The sequence below is a fragment of the Oreochromis aureus genome, linkage group 9 (assembly GCF_013358895.1).
Source record: "Oreochromis aureus strain Israel breed Guangdong linkage group 9, ZZ_aureus, whole genome shotgun sequence".
Taxonomy (NCBI): Eukaryota; Metazoa; Chordata; class Actinopteri; order Cichliformes; family Cichlidae; genus Oreochromis; species Oreochromis aureus.
In genome coordinates this window covers 9,735,226-9,752,529 of record NC_052950.1, presented here as the reverse complement: position 1 = coordinate 9,752,529, position 17,304 = coordinate 9,735,226, and the positions used below count along the sequence as shown (strand labels likewise).

The 17,304-nt window shown below is 38.1% G+C and overlaps 1 protein-coding gene across 1 annotated transcript; it reads right to left on the bottom strand.

Annotated features, from left to right (window-relative positions):
- Positions 1–109: 109 nt before the first annotated feature.
- On the bottom strand, positions 110–6,838 carry zgc:56231 (uncharacterized protein LOC406257 homolog). The gene is made up of 19 exons (XM_039617045.1): positions 6,735–6,838; positions 6,507–6,615; positions 6,253–6,348; positions 5,777–5,896; positions 5,556–5,694; positions 5,294–5,478; positions 5,103–5,190; positions 4,846–5,022; positions 4,644–4,755; positions 4,507–4,569; positions 3,354–3,500; positions 2,972–3,137; positions 2,708–2,887; positions 2,309–2,448; positions 2,029–2,194; positions 1,694–1,814; positions 897–967; positions 697–816; positions 110–553 (listed from the first exon to the last, which is right to left on the bottom strand). Exons 2-19 carry the CDS (start codon positions 6,588–6,590, stop codon positions 338–340), a joined length of 2,391 nt encoding a protein of 796 aa, XP_039472979.1. The 5' UTR covers positions 6,591–6,615; positions 6,735–6,838; the 3' UTR covers positions 110–337.
- Between the last annotated feature and the right edge of the window lie 10,466 nt (positions 6,839–17,304).

The window sequence follows — 17,304 nt, the reverse complement described above, 5'->3', positions numbered from 1 at the left end:
GTCTATACACCAAATAAAAAGACAGCACATATACGGTGAGCATGAACTCGCATTACACCAATGGAGCTTGGAAACGAAGCCTTCTAAAAACAGAAGGAGATTGCTTAGATTTTCTGTGTCTTCATATGCGAAGCATTAAGTGTAAAATTTCATTTTATTTTTAAAAAGAACTATATCACAAGACACACACACAAAAATACACATTTCATTCTTAGTTTCAGGGGATTTTTTTCAAATCCAAAGGAAGTTCTTAAAAACCAAATGCAATTTTCCTTGAAAGGAGGACATTTTCATGCACTAACCAGGTGAGTGCAGTTGTTGTACAGCTACTGGGCTTTCAATGGTGTACAGTCTTGCCCGTTTTCCTCAGTGTTCGAGCAGACGTACCCTTCCGTGGCGACGTGACAGCCTCCTTGATGTTGGCGAGAAGGCCTCGCTTGATCTTTGCTTGCACAGGGGACTTCTGGGAGAGCTTGGCAACTTCTGCCTTGAGCGAGACAATCTCCTTGTCTTTTTCCACATTTTGCTGTAGGATCTCCTCCATGGATTTTTTCTTTAAAAATAAATAATTTGATTTGATTTAGACGGGCATTATTTGTGCTGTGAGAAAAGTATTTGCTCCATCAATCTAATATCTGGTTGTGCCACCCTTGGTAGCAAGAACATGTTGTGTACTCCTGCTGTGCTTCATCTCACCTGATCGTCAGCCGTCCTCTGCAGAGCCTCAAGATCAGCTGATTTCTCCACAAAACCATCTCTGACCTTCTGTAGCGTTTCATTAAGCTCCATCAGCCTTTTCTCCAGGGACAAAATTAGCTGACGAGCAAACATTAACACAGACATAATTACATAGCCAATCAGAGCCAGTGTTTAACTGGAAAGTGTGTCCTTGTTACCTGTTGTTTATCCTCACACATCCTCTCTATGGCACATTTCTCTCTGTGAAGGCGCCTGTATCGATCATCTCCTGTGTAGAGTTGAGTTTGTTGCTGTTTTAATAAATGCTGGCCTCATGATGAAAAAGCTAAAACTTAATTGCAAATAAAAATTACAACAAATGAAGAGGAGGAAACTAAAATTAAAAATCAAGGAAACCACTTGGCTATTAAACCCTTTCCCATTAAAAGGGAGTTTTTCTTCCCACTGTTCCCAAGTGCTTGCTCATAGAGGGTCATCTAATTATTGGGGTTTTCTCTGCATTCTTGTAGGGTCTCAACCTTTCAATATAAACCGCCTCGAGGTGACTTGAGATTTTGCGCTATAAAAAGAAAATTGAACGGATTCAAGTTTTTTGTATTTTGGAAGGGGTTCTTTTTTTAATCCTTTCGAAAATTTAAAATAGTCCTTATTCATAAATATACTTGAAACTACTAAATAATTTACCAACTAAATAATTTCATCAGTCTTTAAAACCTTGAGGCACTACATTTCTCTAAAATTATTGCATTTGTCAACTTTCTAAGTAAGTTCCTATTGTTATTTCAAGGAAGTTTAAAAAAAAAAAAAAAAAAAAAAAAACAAGTGAGTAAATTCTAAAAAAGGTCTAAAGTCTAAAAGTAAAAGTCTACTCAAGTCTATATATGTACTGTGATGGTGTACAAAGTGGAGCAACGATGAGAAATGTGTGCCACCATCCAAAGGAAAATGCACATCTATGAAACAAAACAAAAAAACCCACTAACTGGATGCCAACCTGCTTCTCCTGCCTCTTTCAGTAGTTCAGTCTGGCTCGATTGATCCACAGTTGGAACAGCAGGAACTACACCGGTCCTCGAAGTCAAGGCCTCCAACTCTGACACTCTACGCCTGAGGGCCTACACAGTCAAGAAGAGTCAAAGCTGTTGTATTCATCATCAGTATCTCAGGGTGTTGGCTACTTAAATCAGCATAGCTAATGTGCAGTTTAGCGATTGAACCATTGTTTGACAAATCTTTTATTCAGGATTGCCTTACATCAGTACAGCAGTGAATTTAGCAAGACCCTGGGAAAAGTTTAGACGGGATATTCAACAGCCAATTGAAACATACCTCCACTTTCTCCTGTTCTGCAGTGAACTCATCGAGCGGTACATAGTTATCCTCCAGATTGGTCATAGCGCTCTGATAAGCATGTTCTTTAATAGCATCCTTGTACATCTCAAATGTGTTTTCCAGTTTATCCTGGTAGCTCTCCTTCAGCTCTTCGATCTGACGACTTTACAGTTGCAGAAGATAATATTGGAAAATGATCAACTTCACATGAAATCACCACTAACAGCATACACATTTATGGAAGATCGCTAGCCCGCTTTTGCAAAGCAGCACATACTTGCGGAGTTCTTCACTTTCCATGAGCTGCTGCAACATGGCGTCTCCCATTTCTTTGCGAATTTCGATTTCCTGCAGCAGGTTTTTTCTTCGCTCAGCCAGTAGCTTTGTTCTTAAATTCTCAACCATATTCAAAAGTTCCTATGAAAAATAAAAGATTGAAACAAATGAACGTTAATATTAGAAATGAGACAAAAAACCCCCCCAAAACAAAACAAAAAAAACAACAACAACAACAACAACCAAAAAACAATTTCTATAATGTTAGCCATTATCTTTCAAGAACATCATGAGTACAGGCATGCTGCTGCTACTTTCTAGCTACAGTTGGGCATAAGGCATGCTTTCAGCTTAATCATAATATTTAATGGAAGACTTTTTTTTTTCTTTTTTTTTTTACACTCTGTGGCAACAAAGACATGTCAGCCTCCTCTTCTTCATCAAGCAGCTCATCTTCAGAGAGGTAACTCTCCAGGACGTCGCTGTCAATCACCCCGTTCCTCAGCAGGGGCTTGCCATCACGGCCCACGAGACGAGGAGCCAGAGATTCTAGAGTCTTATCTGGGATCACCTGCACCACCTACACAAATCACAGCTGAGATCAGTGCTTCACGTCACCAAGGCCTTTTCTGTGTATCCTTCTGCATTTTGAACTCGGGCTAACCTGTTTGGCAACAGCTGAGAATTTCATGACATGGAGAGTCTCGTCATATGTGGAAGCACACTGGTTAATGTTGACAATCATGGAGGGTCTTCCCTTCCCGCAGAAGAAAGCCTGGAACAGCTTGGTGAGCTTGCTTTCTCGGAAGGGGATGTAGCTGCTCCTCGTTCTGATGGACAACAACATAAAAGCATTCAAAAGGTTTAAAAACACATAACCATCCGCCATTAAGGTTCATTTATTCCTTTGACAACACCATAACCAACATACAATAACGCTAACGAGGACAAGATGTGACAAAAGTTACATTACTTAAAACAAACCAAAGCTTTAGCATTTTGTGTTAACGCTCATGTTTGCTCTGGTGGTGATGGTCTCACTGTACCTGTCAGGCCCACTGTTGCGGAGCGCAGTGATACACTTCCCCAAAATAAGCAGGGAATTATTAATGTTACCCGCCTCCTTAAGCCTCTCTCCAAATGTCTTTGTTTTGTTGCATCTTTCTGAGCCGGCCAGATCACAGAGAGAGAACCTGCGAGAGAAAAACAAAACAGGGGAATCATAGTTTCACAATTTATGTTTACAAAAAAGGTGGACATATTAGTGTCTTAGTCCCGGCAATGAATCAGATTTCTCACCTAATAACTCCCGCTGAAGGCCCCAAAACATTCCCTGACTCATTTCATGTGATCCATTTTATTTTCCAGTACTTGAAGAGCCATTTTAGGTTATTTAAAAATTAAAACATGAGCCCAAAAACCACTATGAGAAGCACTTCTATAGCAAAGATGCAAGATAAATATCACGTTGACACAATATTCCATTTTTTGTACCGCTGAACCAGCCTGATTTTGCACCATTTTTAACTGCACTAATATTTTTGATAATATAAGTATCAGATACCATTCCCAAAGAGTTCATTCTGTTCATCTGGACGTAGCGTTTTCAGTGGGAGTCGCACATCCAAGTGACTTCTTCAGTCTCAGCTGACTGCAGGTTTCCCCAACCTTATAAACAATACATTTGCACAATAACTGAAGTGGCCTAGCCCACTAATTTGGCTAGGTTCAGTTATTGTTTAAGGTCAACTCTGTGGGATTTACTTACCTGGATGATTGAGCATGCATCGACTTATCAGATACAATTATTAGATACTCTGTCCAAGTGTACTAGATTACATTTTTGATTTAAATATGATCTTCATTAGCATTACTGCAGCGTTAATGCATTTTAGTACTTTTATGAGGACACCACCGTCTAAAATATTGATGAACTGAGATGGAACCATGATTGTTAGTAGGGATTTTTAGCATGATTTTCAATTTGAGAAATTAGTTGCAAAAAAATATTATTAAGTACATTTTACATTTATTTTTATTGATTGCCATTTTAGATTGTCAGTATGCTTTATTTGCCTTAAAATCAAATTCTCATTTAGCATTACACATTTGTTTAATTTTGAGTTGATCATTTTTCATCTTTATATTAAATTGCTTATTGCCTTTTCACTTAGTGAACTTATACTTGTATATACTTACTCAGAGACCCTTTCAGCCGTCCCTCCATTGATCCTCAGTAACTTCATGGTAAATATGCTGTGGCTGTAAGGAAAGCCTGTGTGAGTTTTGAACAGGTTATTTAACACCACATCCATGATAAGCTTAACTGGTTTTACCTTCGGCTAGATGAGTGGTTCATCTTTGTGGCTGCAGCACTTCTGTTTTTATTCCCAAACTGTAGCAGCTTGGAGGCTTCACCCAAGTTATGAATGTTGATCCAAATGAGGTCTGAAATCAAAACAAATGTTTTTCCTTTCATTCATTAATGCTAACATTCACCTGCTAATTTAAGAACACAAGGCAAGGTCATTTCCACACCTTTAACATAAGCATTTCCAGCACCATCATCGCATACACGGAGACAGGCACGTTTCTTGGATTTGGAGCACAAAGATGGCTGGAGAAGATCGTACACATGCTCATTGTAGATTTCAAAGAAGGCCACCCATAAGGCAAACTGGCTGTCATTTGCTTCTGTCTGGTTACTGGTCAGCACTAAAGTAGGAGCACAGAAGACCGTAAATATAGACATAATAAGAATCCACAACAATAATCACTATTCTAATGAGTAGTACCCGTTTGAGTTGAAGATGCAGAAGAGGATGAAAGATGGCTGGCCAAACAAGACTCTAGACAACTACTGACTCTGAGAGGATCACACTCCTAGACCAGAGGAGAGACATATGAATGTAAACAGCACTACAGTCAAGTGCTTTATTCCCATCTTCTCTTTTCTGGAATACATTTGACAGAACTGAGTCCTTACTTCTTTAATTGAAGCAAAAATGGCAGCTTTAGTGCTTCTTTCCTGCTTTACTTGGTCAAAATCCAGAGACTGCACACCATTCCTGAGGTAGGGCTTCAGGTCCATTCCCTGATACTGATGTTCTCCAATGTACTGAAAAGTGCTTTCCAGCACTCGAGGCAGTATTCCTGGCTCTTTTGGAGTTCCTGCAGCACTTCAAAACATTACCAGAAGAACTTTGCACGACTTGAACTTCACAAGGATATTGTGCTTCTGTCCGTACCTTGGATTGTGAAGGTTTTCCCAGCATTGGTTACACCATAGCTGAATATCAGTGCATTCTTCCCATCCAAGAAATCACTCATTTGGTTTTTGACTGTGTTCTCAAACAGCTCAGCCTGTGTTGTGTCAGGCCCAAAAATCTAAAAGGCAACAGAAGATAAAAAGTCAACAATTATTGACATAAAAGGGGGGAGAAAATGGGTCATATCAAATGTTACTGACCTGTGAAAAAGAAAATTTGTGGAGTGACATGCCAATTCCTTTCTCACTGCTCTTCATGGTGGCAGAACCTTTTGGCGCATTCAGTGTCACCGTCTGGCTGTTTTCAATCACAACACAAGCCTGAGAGATGGGAAAACAAAGTGTTTAACAGTCTTTGTAAATCAAACCATCTCATAACAGGTGAAAGTCAGAACTGGCATGGGCCAGTTGGTGCAAAAGTGGCAACTACGTCTTAAATCAGGTGCTCTTTCCATTAGTTTTATTTTGAATGCAAGACAACTGCTCTTAAATAGTATTAGGCTACAAGATCATCTAATCCAAGGGGAGGTAGGGAGAACTCTTGTGTTTTAAAACAAAATGTTCCAGTCCCTTATATTGATGGAAATGTGCAGATGAGCTACAACACTTGCAGAAGAAAGCAGAGAGGATACACACTGGTTTTTCCTTATTGGTCATCCCAGTATGTTCGAGTGTACCTGATCCTCATTGTTAGAGAGCTCCTCTTTAGAGAAAGGCCTCACTCTGAGATAAACGCTCATTGTCTGCTGTTCAGCTGCACCGGGCGCATCAGTCTAACAACAGAAAAAGACAAATCAAAGCAGAGGAGCTGAGTTTAAACTGTTTCTTCCAGTCCCTCCATTCAGTAACTGGGACAGACTCCTCAAGTAAGCGAAGAATTGGCAGCAATGGTAATGCAATAAAAACACAAACAAACAAAAATAAACATTACCTGTTGCAGGGACGTGTTGCCAGGAGGAAGACAAGTCAAGTCCATGTCAACAGACTGCATACAAACACTGTTTTCCTGAGTCATTTCACTAACTTAAAAACAACAACAACTACAAAAAGAAGTAATAGTTATTTGTTAAATTCATACATGAGATTGAGTGTAAGATATGAGCACTAAAGCTGATTTAACAGCCACTGACTATTGTAGGCTTGAAATAACTCTTTGCACCTTAACAAGAGCCAGTAGACCTGCTGGTTTTCCTCCACTGAGAATCAAGGGAAAGCTTCTAATCACCGCTAATTGGAAGCAGATGTGAGTTCAAGCAAGTCATCAATATGTCCAACCAGCTTGGAGTGCCCTGTGTTTCAGATTCTCATTTAATGAATGTGTCACTGTACAAAAAGGTGACATATTGAAAAAATTAACAAGCAAACAAGCAAGTAAGACAAAATGGAACCGTTTTAATCTTTGAGGATTCTTCCAAACATAGATTTCCTCATTTGTTTGATTTGATTATGATGTTGGAGAGCGCAGTCTAACCCACCAGTGTTCACTGTGGTTTAGATCTGCAGCCGGTTTCACAAGCGCAGTCTGTAGCATTAAACCAGTCTTATTTATGCTCAGGTTTACGCAAAAAAAACTTAAAAATTAAGCCACCTTCACTTTGGAGTTTAGTTGTCTGGGACAAAACGAAATTACAAACAGAGATTAAGAATAACCCAAATACTATAGCATAATTAGGGTTTGGTGGGAGATACGTAAGCGGTTGGATAGAGAAGACGGCACATTATTTTTAACCCCTTTATTGAGAAACACAGACTTTGTTGCAGGAATGTCTCACAGTCTGTTTGATATGTGGCGTAACAACAGGTTACAAATGATTGGCGACCTGTATCAAAACATCACATTGATGAACTTTCAACAATTGAAGTCATATTTTAATTTTTCTTGAGAACATTTTTTTTTTAGCTTTCTCCAGGTTCATAACTGTGTTCATTCTAAAATGTCACAATTTTTAGAAACAGCTATATATGATGACCTGGAGACATTTCTTATGAAGGAAACATACAGAACTCATTTTACTTCTGCTTTTTATTCATCACTCTATGCTCACAGTAGCAGTACATTGAGTGTGTCTGTGAAGGTTCTCAGTCATCCAGGTCATCGTAGTCAAAGGAGTTTGCAAAGAAAAGCGTCTGGACTTCTTTAAGTTGCTTGAAGACGTTTCACCTCTCATCCGAGAAGCTTCTTCAGTTCTAAGGTCAAATGGCCGAGAGTCCCAGATTTAAACCCAGTGGAAGTATCCCCCCACAGAGGGACAAAAGGACCCCCTGATGATCCTCTAATCGCCTGAGCCAAGGTGTGAAAGCGGGTGTGGGACCTAATCAGCCAGGGTTTCGGGTGAGCTCATTGTGAAACCTGGCCCCACCTTGTCATGTGAATTCCTGAGGTCGGATGGCCCAGGATGTGAGTGGGCGTTAAGGCGTCTGGGGAGGGAACTCAAAACTGGATTATAGATGGCAGACAGTTGGTGTCGTAAACCACCGCCTCTGTTCAAAGATGGTCGCTCACAGTGGACATTGATGGCCTCTTTCACTTCTCTTTCAAACCATCTGTCCTCTCTGTCCAAAATGTGAACATTGGCATCCTCGAAAGAGTGACCTTTATCCTTAAGATGCAGATGGACTGCTGAGTCTTGTCCTGTGGAGGTGGCTCTTCTATGTTGTGCCATACGCTTGTGAAGTGGCTGTTTGGTCTCTCCAATGTAGAGGTCTGGGCATTCCTCGCTGCACTGTACAGCATACACCACGTTGTCAAGTCTGTGTTTTGGAGTTTTGTCTTTCGGGTGAACCAGTTTCTGTCTGAGTGTGTTGCTGGGTCTGAAGTACACTGGGATGTCGTGCTTGGAGAAAACTCTCCTGAGTTTTTCTGATACAGCGGCTACATAAGGGATGACAACGTTGTTTGCGTCTGTCTTTCTTATCCTCCCTCGCTGGTGTCTCATCTTCTTTTCTGTGCCTCTTTGCTGACTTTATGAATGCCCAGTTAGGATAACCACATGTTTTGAGTGCTTCCTTTACGTGTGTGTGTTCCTTCTTTTTTCCCTCTAAGCCGCTGCAGGTCCATATATCAAATGATCACTGTGGCATTACTGAGAGTTGAAAAACTGTCTAAAGTCTTTCATCTTTAATAAAATCATCAGTGTTCTGCTCTACCAGGTGTAACAATTGAGTTTAACATCCAGGCATCCATGAAAACGGAATTTATGACATTTAACGGAGTTAGAAGTTAGCTTGTTTCACAGATTTAGCATCTTATCTGATCATTTGAGGAAGAAAGAAAACACAAGCGTCCCCAGTCTGTTTATAGTAAAACCAGAAACGATAAATTAACAGTTCACTTTAATCATGCATTAACAATTCGTTGGCCGCTTAGGACAACATTTAAAAAACAAAAAGCCCATAGCTCAGAGTATAAATCCCTTTGAGGCAATAATAATTTTAGGTTACTTTAGAAAAGTAAAAAGAAAAAAAATGGTACATTTTAAAATCCTTTGTTTATGGACAGAATTCTTCCTGTTGGACACGAGAAGCAGACTCCAAAAAAACTTTGAGACTCTGCAGAAGTCTGATTAGGCTGCTGTTCATGCAACTGGCTCACTGTGGTGTGATAATAGTGTGTTTCTCAAAGCATAGGGTGTAACAAAGAAATGGATGCCTCCTGATGGGAACAGTGAAGACGGTTTGGAAGTCCTAAAACCTCTTCCTTTGTAATGGGCAGCATTGGTGACTCCTCTTGTTACAGGCCAGTTATACCACAGACAATCCAGTTAAAATTCTCACAAAATTTCTCACAATTGAGAAAGTTTCTTATTTCCTTCTGACTTTCCCATCTTACTCTTGTTTTTATTTTTTAAGTACATTTCCTGAAAAGTCCACCATTTCAATGGTCAGAGATGTGAGCCTGATCTCACAGGTTAGGGTTCGGTAAATGAACAGTCATACCATTTATTTTTTTCATTCACAACATACTAGATATTATTCTTTGGTTCATAAGGTGGACCAGCTCTACCAAGTTATCTATCACTGTACTATGCAATTAACAGCATTAACCCTTCAATGCCTGTAACAAAAAACTGAACGTCCTTCACATGATCCAAAGTGGGGCCTTCAAACAGTCCAGCACCTGGAACTGTTTGTGTACTTAATAATATATTGCTGAGCTTCTCTAAGTCACAGTAGCTTGTGTTAGGATGTGTACACAAAGACATAAATGTTCAATGATAAAAACACACAGTAGAATACAATTGTAAGAAGTCATCAGTTGATGCAGTTTAAGGACACTTGTTCTTCTGTGCAGTCTCACCTGGAGCTCACGTTTCTAGTTCATGCCATCATGACCAAAGATTCTTCAATTAATAGTTTAAAGATGTCCATGAATGCACTGCTAACTGCTCTTCAACCTTATAAAAATCAACATGCATTTTGAATAAGAAACACTTTTACAAAACCAAAAGCTTCACTGTGCTTAGTGATTTATCTGTCTAAAAAACAGGTTCACTTTGTAACCGGGAGAGCGGCTCGGTGGCGCTGAATTATATTTCCAATAGAAACACAATTTCATATATTGTAGTAACAACAGACTGCCACTAGATGGCACCCTAGGCCTACTTTACCATGCTGTTCCAGTAAAAAGTGACAGAGCCTAGAAAGAGTGACAGTGACACTTTTTATGAACTCTCGTTTCCACTATACTCATTATATACTATATTCATTCACATACATTATTCTCTTGCATACATATATTATTTGTGAGATTAAATGCGTACTGAATGCATATAAATGAGAGCAAAATGTAGGAATGCATAAATGAAAATGCATGTATGTTAGAGTGAAAATTTGTAAATATGTACATTAAAATACATGTATAAGAGAGCACAATATTGCAATGTGTGTGTTAAATATGTGTAAACATGAGAATAAAAATATCTAAATATAGAAATTTAAATAAAACTATATGAGAGTGAAAGTATATGTATGTGAAAGAAAAATATATGTATGTGAGGGTGAAAGAATGAATTTTGGCTTGTACGGCCCCTCATAACCGACTGTCTGTTACAGATAGATAAAAACAAAGCTCTGACGTGACCTCGGGTCAGCCAGCCTGACGGTCAGAGAAACAGAAACGTGCTGGATTGTGGATCTCTGAGCTGCACATCAAAGATGCACCTATGCACAGATCAAATCTCAAAAGTGCAATGTACCTCATATAGCTACATGTTGATGCGAAGCACCGCCAGAGCAAACGTTTCCACTTCATTTGCAGAGGTGTTTTTATTTTGGATTGTGTATTTATTGTTTGCAGTGTATATATATTAGTTTGCAGCTCTTTGCACATATTAATAAAAGGTTCAACTAACTGGTCAAATAAAGTCTGTGCGGTTTAGTTGTTGCACTCATATTAAACCAAATGATGGTGTGGCGGCCTGTTCTAGTGTGAACTAAGAGAGGGTTTGAATGTAAGAGAGAGAGAGAGGGGGGGGGAGGAGACCTAAAATGTAACCCCCTGCAGCTCGACTGAGGAGGTGAGTTACATTAGTGCTTCCTCTTTATTAGAAAGCGGTTTGAGTGAATTAGAAGTCTGTTGGGTTTTTTTTTTTTTGGGGGAAGATATCTACTCATTAGTCATGCTAGGCATCCATCTGAACTCTATCAAAATAAAGGTGTATTTTAACTCATTTCAATTTTTTCTAATATCAGGGATATAGGACTATACAAAGTAGCTGGTGACATCTAAAACGGCAGCACACTTAATGTGTCTTTCTTCACCTCATCACTTTTTCTTCTGTGTGTGTGTGTTTGTTTTTCCACTGATGCCTTTCAAACAAAACTAGCCATGATATTTTCCCCCTCTGACAATTAATATCAGTTAACCCCGCCCCCTTTCAGATTTGTTCACCAAAAGAAAAGGAGAAAAAAACGTCATTAACGCTGTACATTACTTGTCAGACCGGTTTCATTTTCATACTTTGTAAATATCTATGTTGTATGGAGCTTGAACTAAAATGTAAATATGTTTACTGTATTTGTAATAATTATAATCCATTCGCTGTACAGCATAGATGTGTCATGCAGATATCCTAATTCTGTGTATGGTAATCTTGCACCATTGAACTGTTAGTGAATGAGAACAATAAAAGTGCAAAACGTGCATTAGCAGATGAAGTGCTGCCTGCTTATTTCCTGCTTTATGTGAGCTTCTGCTGTAGTTTATTATGTGCTTTTAATCCCAAGAAACCACCCTTACTGTGGCGCACGATAACATCTTCTGATGTTTGGTGTCATCTTCCTGTGATCTCCTGTGAACAGGTGGATTCATTCACTTCAAGTTTATGTATGTAGCACCAAATCACAGCAGTCGCTGAGCACTGTAAAGACTCTAGAATAATTATGGAGGAACAACATTTAAAGGACTGACACAGACAAAGAATTAATCATACAATGAAGCAATGCCATTTTTAAATGTTTATTTATAAACAGGATAAAACTATTCAAGTATTGAGTGACAAATAAAACAGCAACCTCTGATCTGCTAATTGGGAAACAGAGGATGTCAGTGTATTTTTAGTGCTAGTTGTCCAAATTGAGTGAGATGACTTTACATTTGAATAGATTTGATTACAAGTTATATTTGGCTTTAATTGAATGCAGTTCAATTTGATTTAAATCAAGCCAATTCACAACAACATTTTTCTCAATATGCTAAAATTCCTCCGAGACTAGATAAGATTATTCTAAAACTGGTAAAAATACAATTCTCTTCATGCACAGAAATCCCACCCAGTCCCACAACCCAGGATGAATATTCCTTGTGTGTTCTTGAGCTGGACAGAAATTCCTCTTGCTGAGCGGGCTCCACGCCAGCCTCGTGCCAGGCAGACGAGGAACCTCCTGTCCCAGTCTCGTCCGTCCACTGGGCCCATCACATCCCAGCCCAGTTTGCATTCTGCATTGGAGTCCGTCGCCGATACCACCGCTGCTCCCCTCACGCCATCACCTGTAAGTTAAAACAAATAGGAGCCAGAACCATCATCCCGAAGCTGCCCTGGCTTATAGCCATGGCGACCCTCTCCTAACACGGCTGCACCCAGTGAACAACAGTGAGATACTACTCACAAATGCAGGCAGTGGAATACATCTGCCCTGATGTCAATCACACGCGTTGTATCCTACTGTCGCCGTTCCTGCTGACGAGTCTCCAGATGAGGCGTCGCACCCCACGATCACACAGCGGCTCCCTCTTTTCCACCTGGCCTTCATGCGTTCCTCTTCCAATCTAGGGCCTCTCTCCTTCCAGTGCTCAGCTTGCTTCCTTTTAATACGACCTTTAAACAGCTGAAAGGACACCACTGGACACACACATGCCTCAACAGGTGATCACTATCAGCTCATTTGTCCCATGCCCAGCCAATCCACAGTGGATTAAAACAATGTAAAAATAAAAGACTAAAAACATGTGATACAAACAGAGTAAAACTGTGCAAATAAAAACAACGCTCACAAATAAACACTAAACTCAGAATAAAACCAAAAAAAATGGTGAACACACATTGCTAATGTGTGAAATTTAAATACATCACCAACTGAACCTTTTATATAAACGTTTCAAGTTGCAGCCTAACCTCATTTAATTTTGCTTAGCAAAGTACTTTTCAACTCTAATAATCAGTAAGAGTATATTTCTTATCATCTATTGGTCATCTGACCTGATAAACTTCAATTAACATTATAACACAGGAGTGATTGTCTCTAAAAATGGGCTCCTGCACGCTTGCAGACATTTTTCCATCACAACTTATGGATGATGAATGATTTGATTAAAGCTGTGAAAACATTACTGATAACCTTCATGTGATGTTACATTAAAGCCAATTTTTGATTAAAATCAGGGACTTTTCTAACTGACCTCCAACCTTTGAGCAGCAGTGTGTACTGTATGTTTGTATGTAACTGTATCTGACCTGGATTTTATCACCAGTTTCAAATAAGAATTTTCTTTAAAGTCTGTCTTTAAATACAAATGAAGTTCAACTTTAGCAAGGCTGATGGTAAACTGGCCCTAACAAGTCCACTTTATTGCGTGCTCATTGACATTCTCCTATCAGAGCTGTTTAACAAGCCCACTTGATACATGCTGATTAATCTATCACGCGTATCAGTGGCTCATGGTTGCTTAAAGCCTATGTCTGAACTTGAGCACAGAGGCAGAGCATCATTCAAACCTTGAATCCCATCATTCAAGGATGACAAACTCCACTTTCTCTGCATCAAGACAGCTCATAACTTTTTTAACAGTCTCTCCTGATGGTCTCATATCATCTGCTCTAATCAATAACCATACACTATCATTACAATGTAGAGCACAGCTCAAAGGTCTGAGGTGAATTAGAAATGTCTTGTTTTCTGAATAATAATAATAATAATAATAATAATAATAATAATAATAATAATAATAATACATTTTATTATTATTATTAGATTAGACTCAAATTTGGTTTCAGATTGAATCACAGCAATTAATCAAAAGAGTAAATAATCATATAAATGCTTAATATTAACACTGATCACAAATCATGAATGATTTTTAATAGAATATCTACAGAGGTGTTCAGAGACCCATTTTCAGCAATAATCCCTCCTGTGTTCAGTGGTACATTGTCTTATCTAATGCAAGTTTAACACATTAAAAGCCTAACTTATCACTCAAAACAGCTTTTTAAGACATTTGAGCACAAACTCAAACTATTGTGGGGATTAAAGAAACAATAAATGTGTCTGGATCATCCCAGTTTCTGTTTTTAACCTCGTTAAACCAAGTTTACATTTTCCTCTAAAGGGGCTGCAACACCCAGCTGCACAAAACCTTCACTTTTCCAACAGTTTCACTCTTTGAATAGTTTTCATTTCTTACAATCAGAATTCTCCAATAGATTTGTAGAAGAAAATTATTTTTCTTTCATGCATCACCAACTGAACCTTTTATGTAAACGTTTCAAGTTGCAGCCTAACCTCATTTAATTTTGCTTAGCAAAGTACTTTTCAACTCTAATAATTAGTAAGAGTATATTTCTTATCATCTATTGGTCATCTGACCTGATAAACTTCAATTAACATTATAACACAGGAGTGATTGTCTCTAAAAATGGGCTCCTGCACGCTTGCAGACATTTTTCCATCACAACTTATGGATGATGAATGATTTGATTAAAGCTGTGAAAACATTACTGATAACCTTCATGTGATGTTACATTAAAGCCAATTTTTGATTAAAATCAGGGACTTTTCTAACTGACCTCCAACCTTTGAGCAGCAGTGTGTACTGTATGTTTGTATGTAACTGTATCTGACCTGGATTTTATCACCAGTTTCAAATAAGAATTTTCTTTAAAGTCTGTCTTTAAATACAAATGAAGTTCAACTTTAGCAAGGCTGATGGTAAACTGGCCCTAACAAGTCCACTTTATTGCGTGCTCATTGACTTTCTCCTATCAGAGCTGTTTAACAAGCCCACTTGATACATGCTGATTAATCTATCACGCGTATCAGTGGCTCATGGTTGCTTAAAGCCTATGTCTGAACTTGAGCACAGAGGCAGAGCATCGTTCAATCCTTGAATCCCATCATTCAAGGATGACAAACTCCACTTTCTCTGCATCAAGACAGCTCATAACTTTTTAACAGTCTCTCCTGATGGTCTCATATCATCTGCTCTAATCAATAACCATACACTATCATTACAATGTAGAGCACAGCTCAAAGGTCTGAGGTGAATTAGAAATGTCTTGTTTTCTGAATAATAATAATAATAATAATAATAATAATAATAATAATAATAATACATTTGTATAATAATACATTTTATTATTAGTATTAGATTAGACTCAAATTTGGTTTCAGATTGAATCACAGCAATGAATCAAAAGCTTAAATAATCATATAAATGCTTAATATTAACACTGATCACAAATCATGAATGATTTTTAATAGAATATCTACAGAGGTGTTCAGAGACCCATTTTCAGCAATAATCCCTCCTGTGTTCAGTGGTACATTGTCTTATCTAATGCAAGTTTAACACATTAAAAGCCTAACTTATCACTCAAAACAGCTTTTTAAGACATTTGAGCACAAACTCAAACTATTGTGGGGATTAAAGAAACAATAAATGTGTCTGGATCATCCCAGTTTCTGTTTTAACCTCATTAAACCAAGTTTACATTTTCCTCTAAAGGGGCTGCAACACCCAGCTGCACAAAACCTTCACTTTTCCAACAGTTTCACTCTTTGAATAGTTTTCATTTCTTACAATCAGAATTCTCCAATAGATTTGTAGAAGAAAATTATTTTTCTTTCATGCATCACCAACTGAACCTTTTATGTAAACGTTTCAAGTTGCAGCCTAACCTCATTTAATTTTGCTTAGCAAAGTACTTTTCAACTCTAATAATTAGTAAGAGTATATTTCTTATCATCTATTGGTCATCTGACCTGATAAACTTCAATTAACATTATAACACAGGAGTGATTGTCTCTAAAATGGCCTCCTGCATGCTTGCAGACATTTTTCCATCACAACTTATGGATGATGAATGATTTGATTAAAGCTGTGAAAACATTACTGATAACCTTCATGTGATGTTACATTAAAGCCAATTTTGATTAAAATCAGGGACTTTTCTAACTGACCTCCAACCTTTGAGCAGCAGTGTGTACTGTATGTTTGTATGTAACTGTATCTGACCTGGATTTTATCACCAGTTTCAAATAAGAATTTTCTTTAAAGTCTGTCTTTAAATACAAATGAAGTTCAACTTTAGCAAGGCTGGTGGTAAACTGGCCCTAACAAGTCCACTTTATTGCGTGCTCATTGACTTTCTCCTATCAGAGCTGTTTAACAAGCCCACTTGATACATGCTGATTAATCTATCACGCGTATCAGTGGCTCATGGTTGCTTAAAGCCTATGTCTGAACTTGAGCACAGAGGCAGAGCATCGTTCAATCCTTGAATCCCATCATTCAAGGATGACAAACTCCACTTTCTCTGCATCAAGACAGCTCATAACTTTTTAACAGTCTCTCCTGATGGTCTCATATCATCTGCTCTAATCAATAACCATACACTATCATTACAATGTAGAGCACAGCTCAAAGGTCTGAGGTGAATTAGAAATGTCTTGTTTTCTGAATAATAATAATGATAAAAATAATAATAATAATAATAATAATAATAATAATAATAATAATAATAATAATACATTTTTATAATAATACATTTTATTATTATTATTAGATTAGACTCAAATTTGGTTTCAGATTGAATCACAGCAATTAATCAAAAGCTTAAATAATCATATACATGCTTAATATTAACACTGATCACAAATCATGAATGATTTTTAATAGAATATCTACAGAGGTGTTCAGAGACCCATTTTCAGCAGTAATCCCTCCTGTGTTCAGTGGTACATTGTCTTATCTAATGCAAGTTTAACACATTAAAAGCCTAACTTATCACTCAAAACAGCTTTTTAAGACATTTGAGCACAAACTCAAACTATTGTGGGGATTAAAGAAACAATGAATGTGTCTGGATCATCCCAGTTTCTGTTTTTAACCTCGTTAAACCAAGTTTACATTTTCCTCTAAAGGGGCTGCAACACCCAGCTGCACAAAACCTTCACTTTTCCAACAGTTTCACTCTTTGAATAGTTTTCATTTCTTACAATCAGAATTCTCC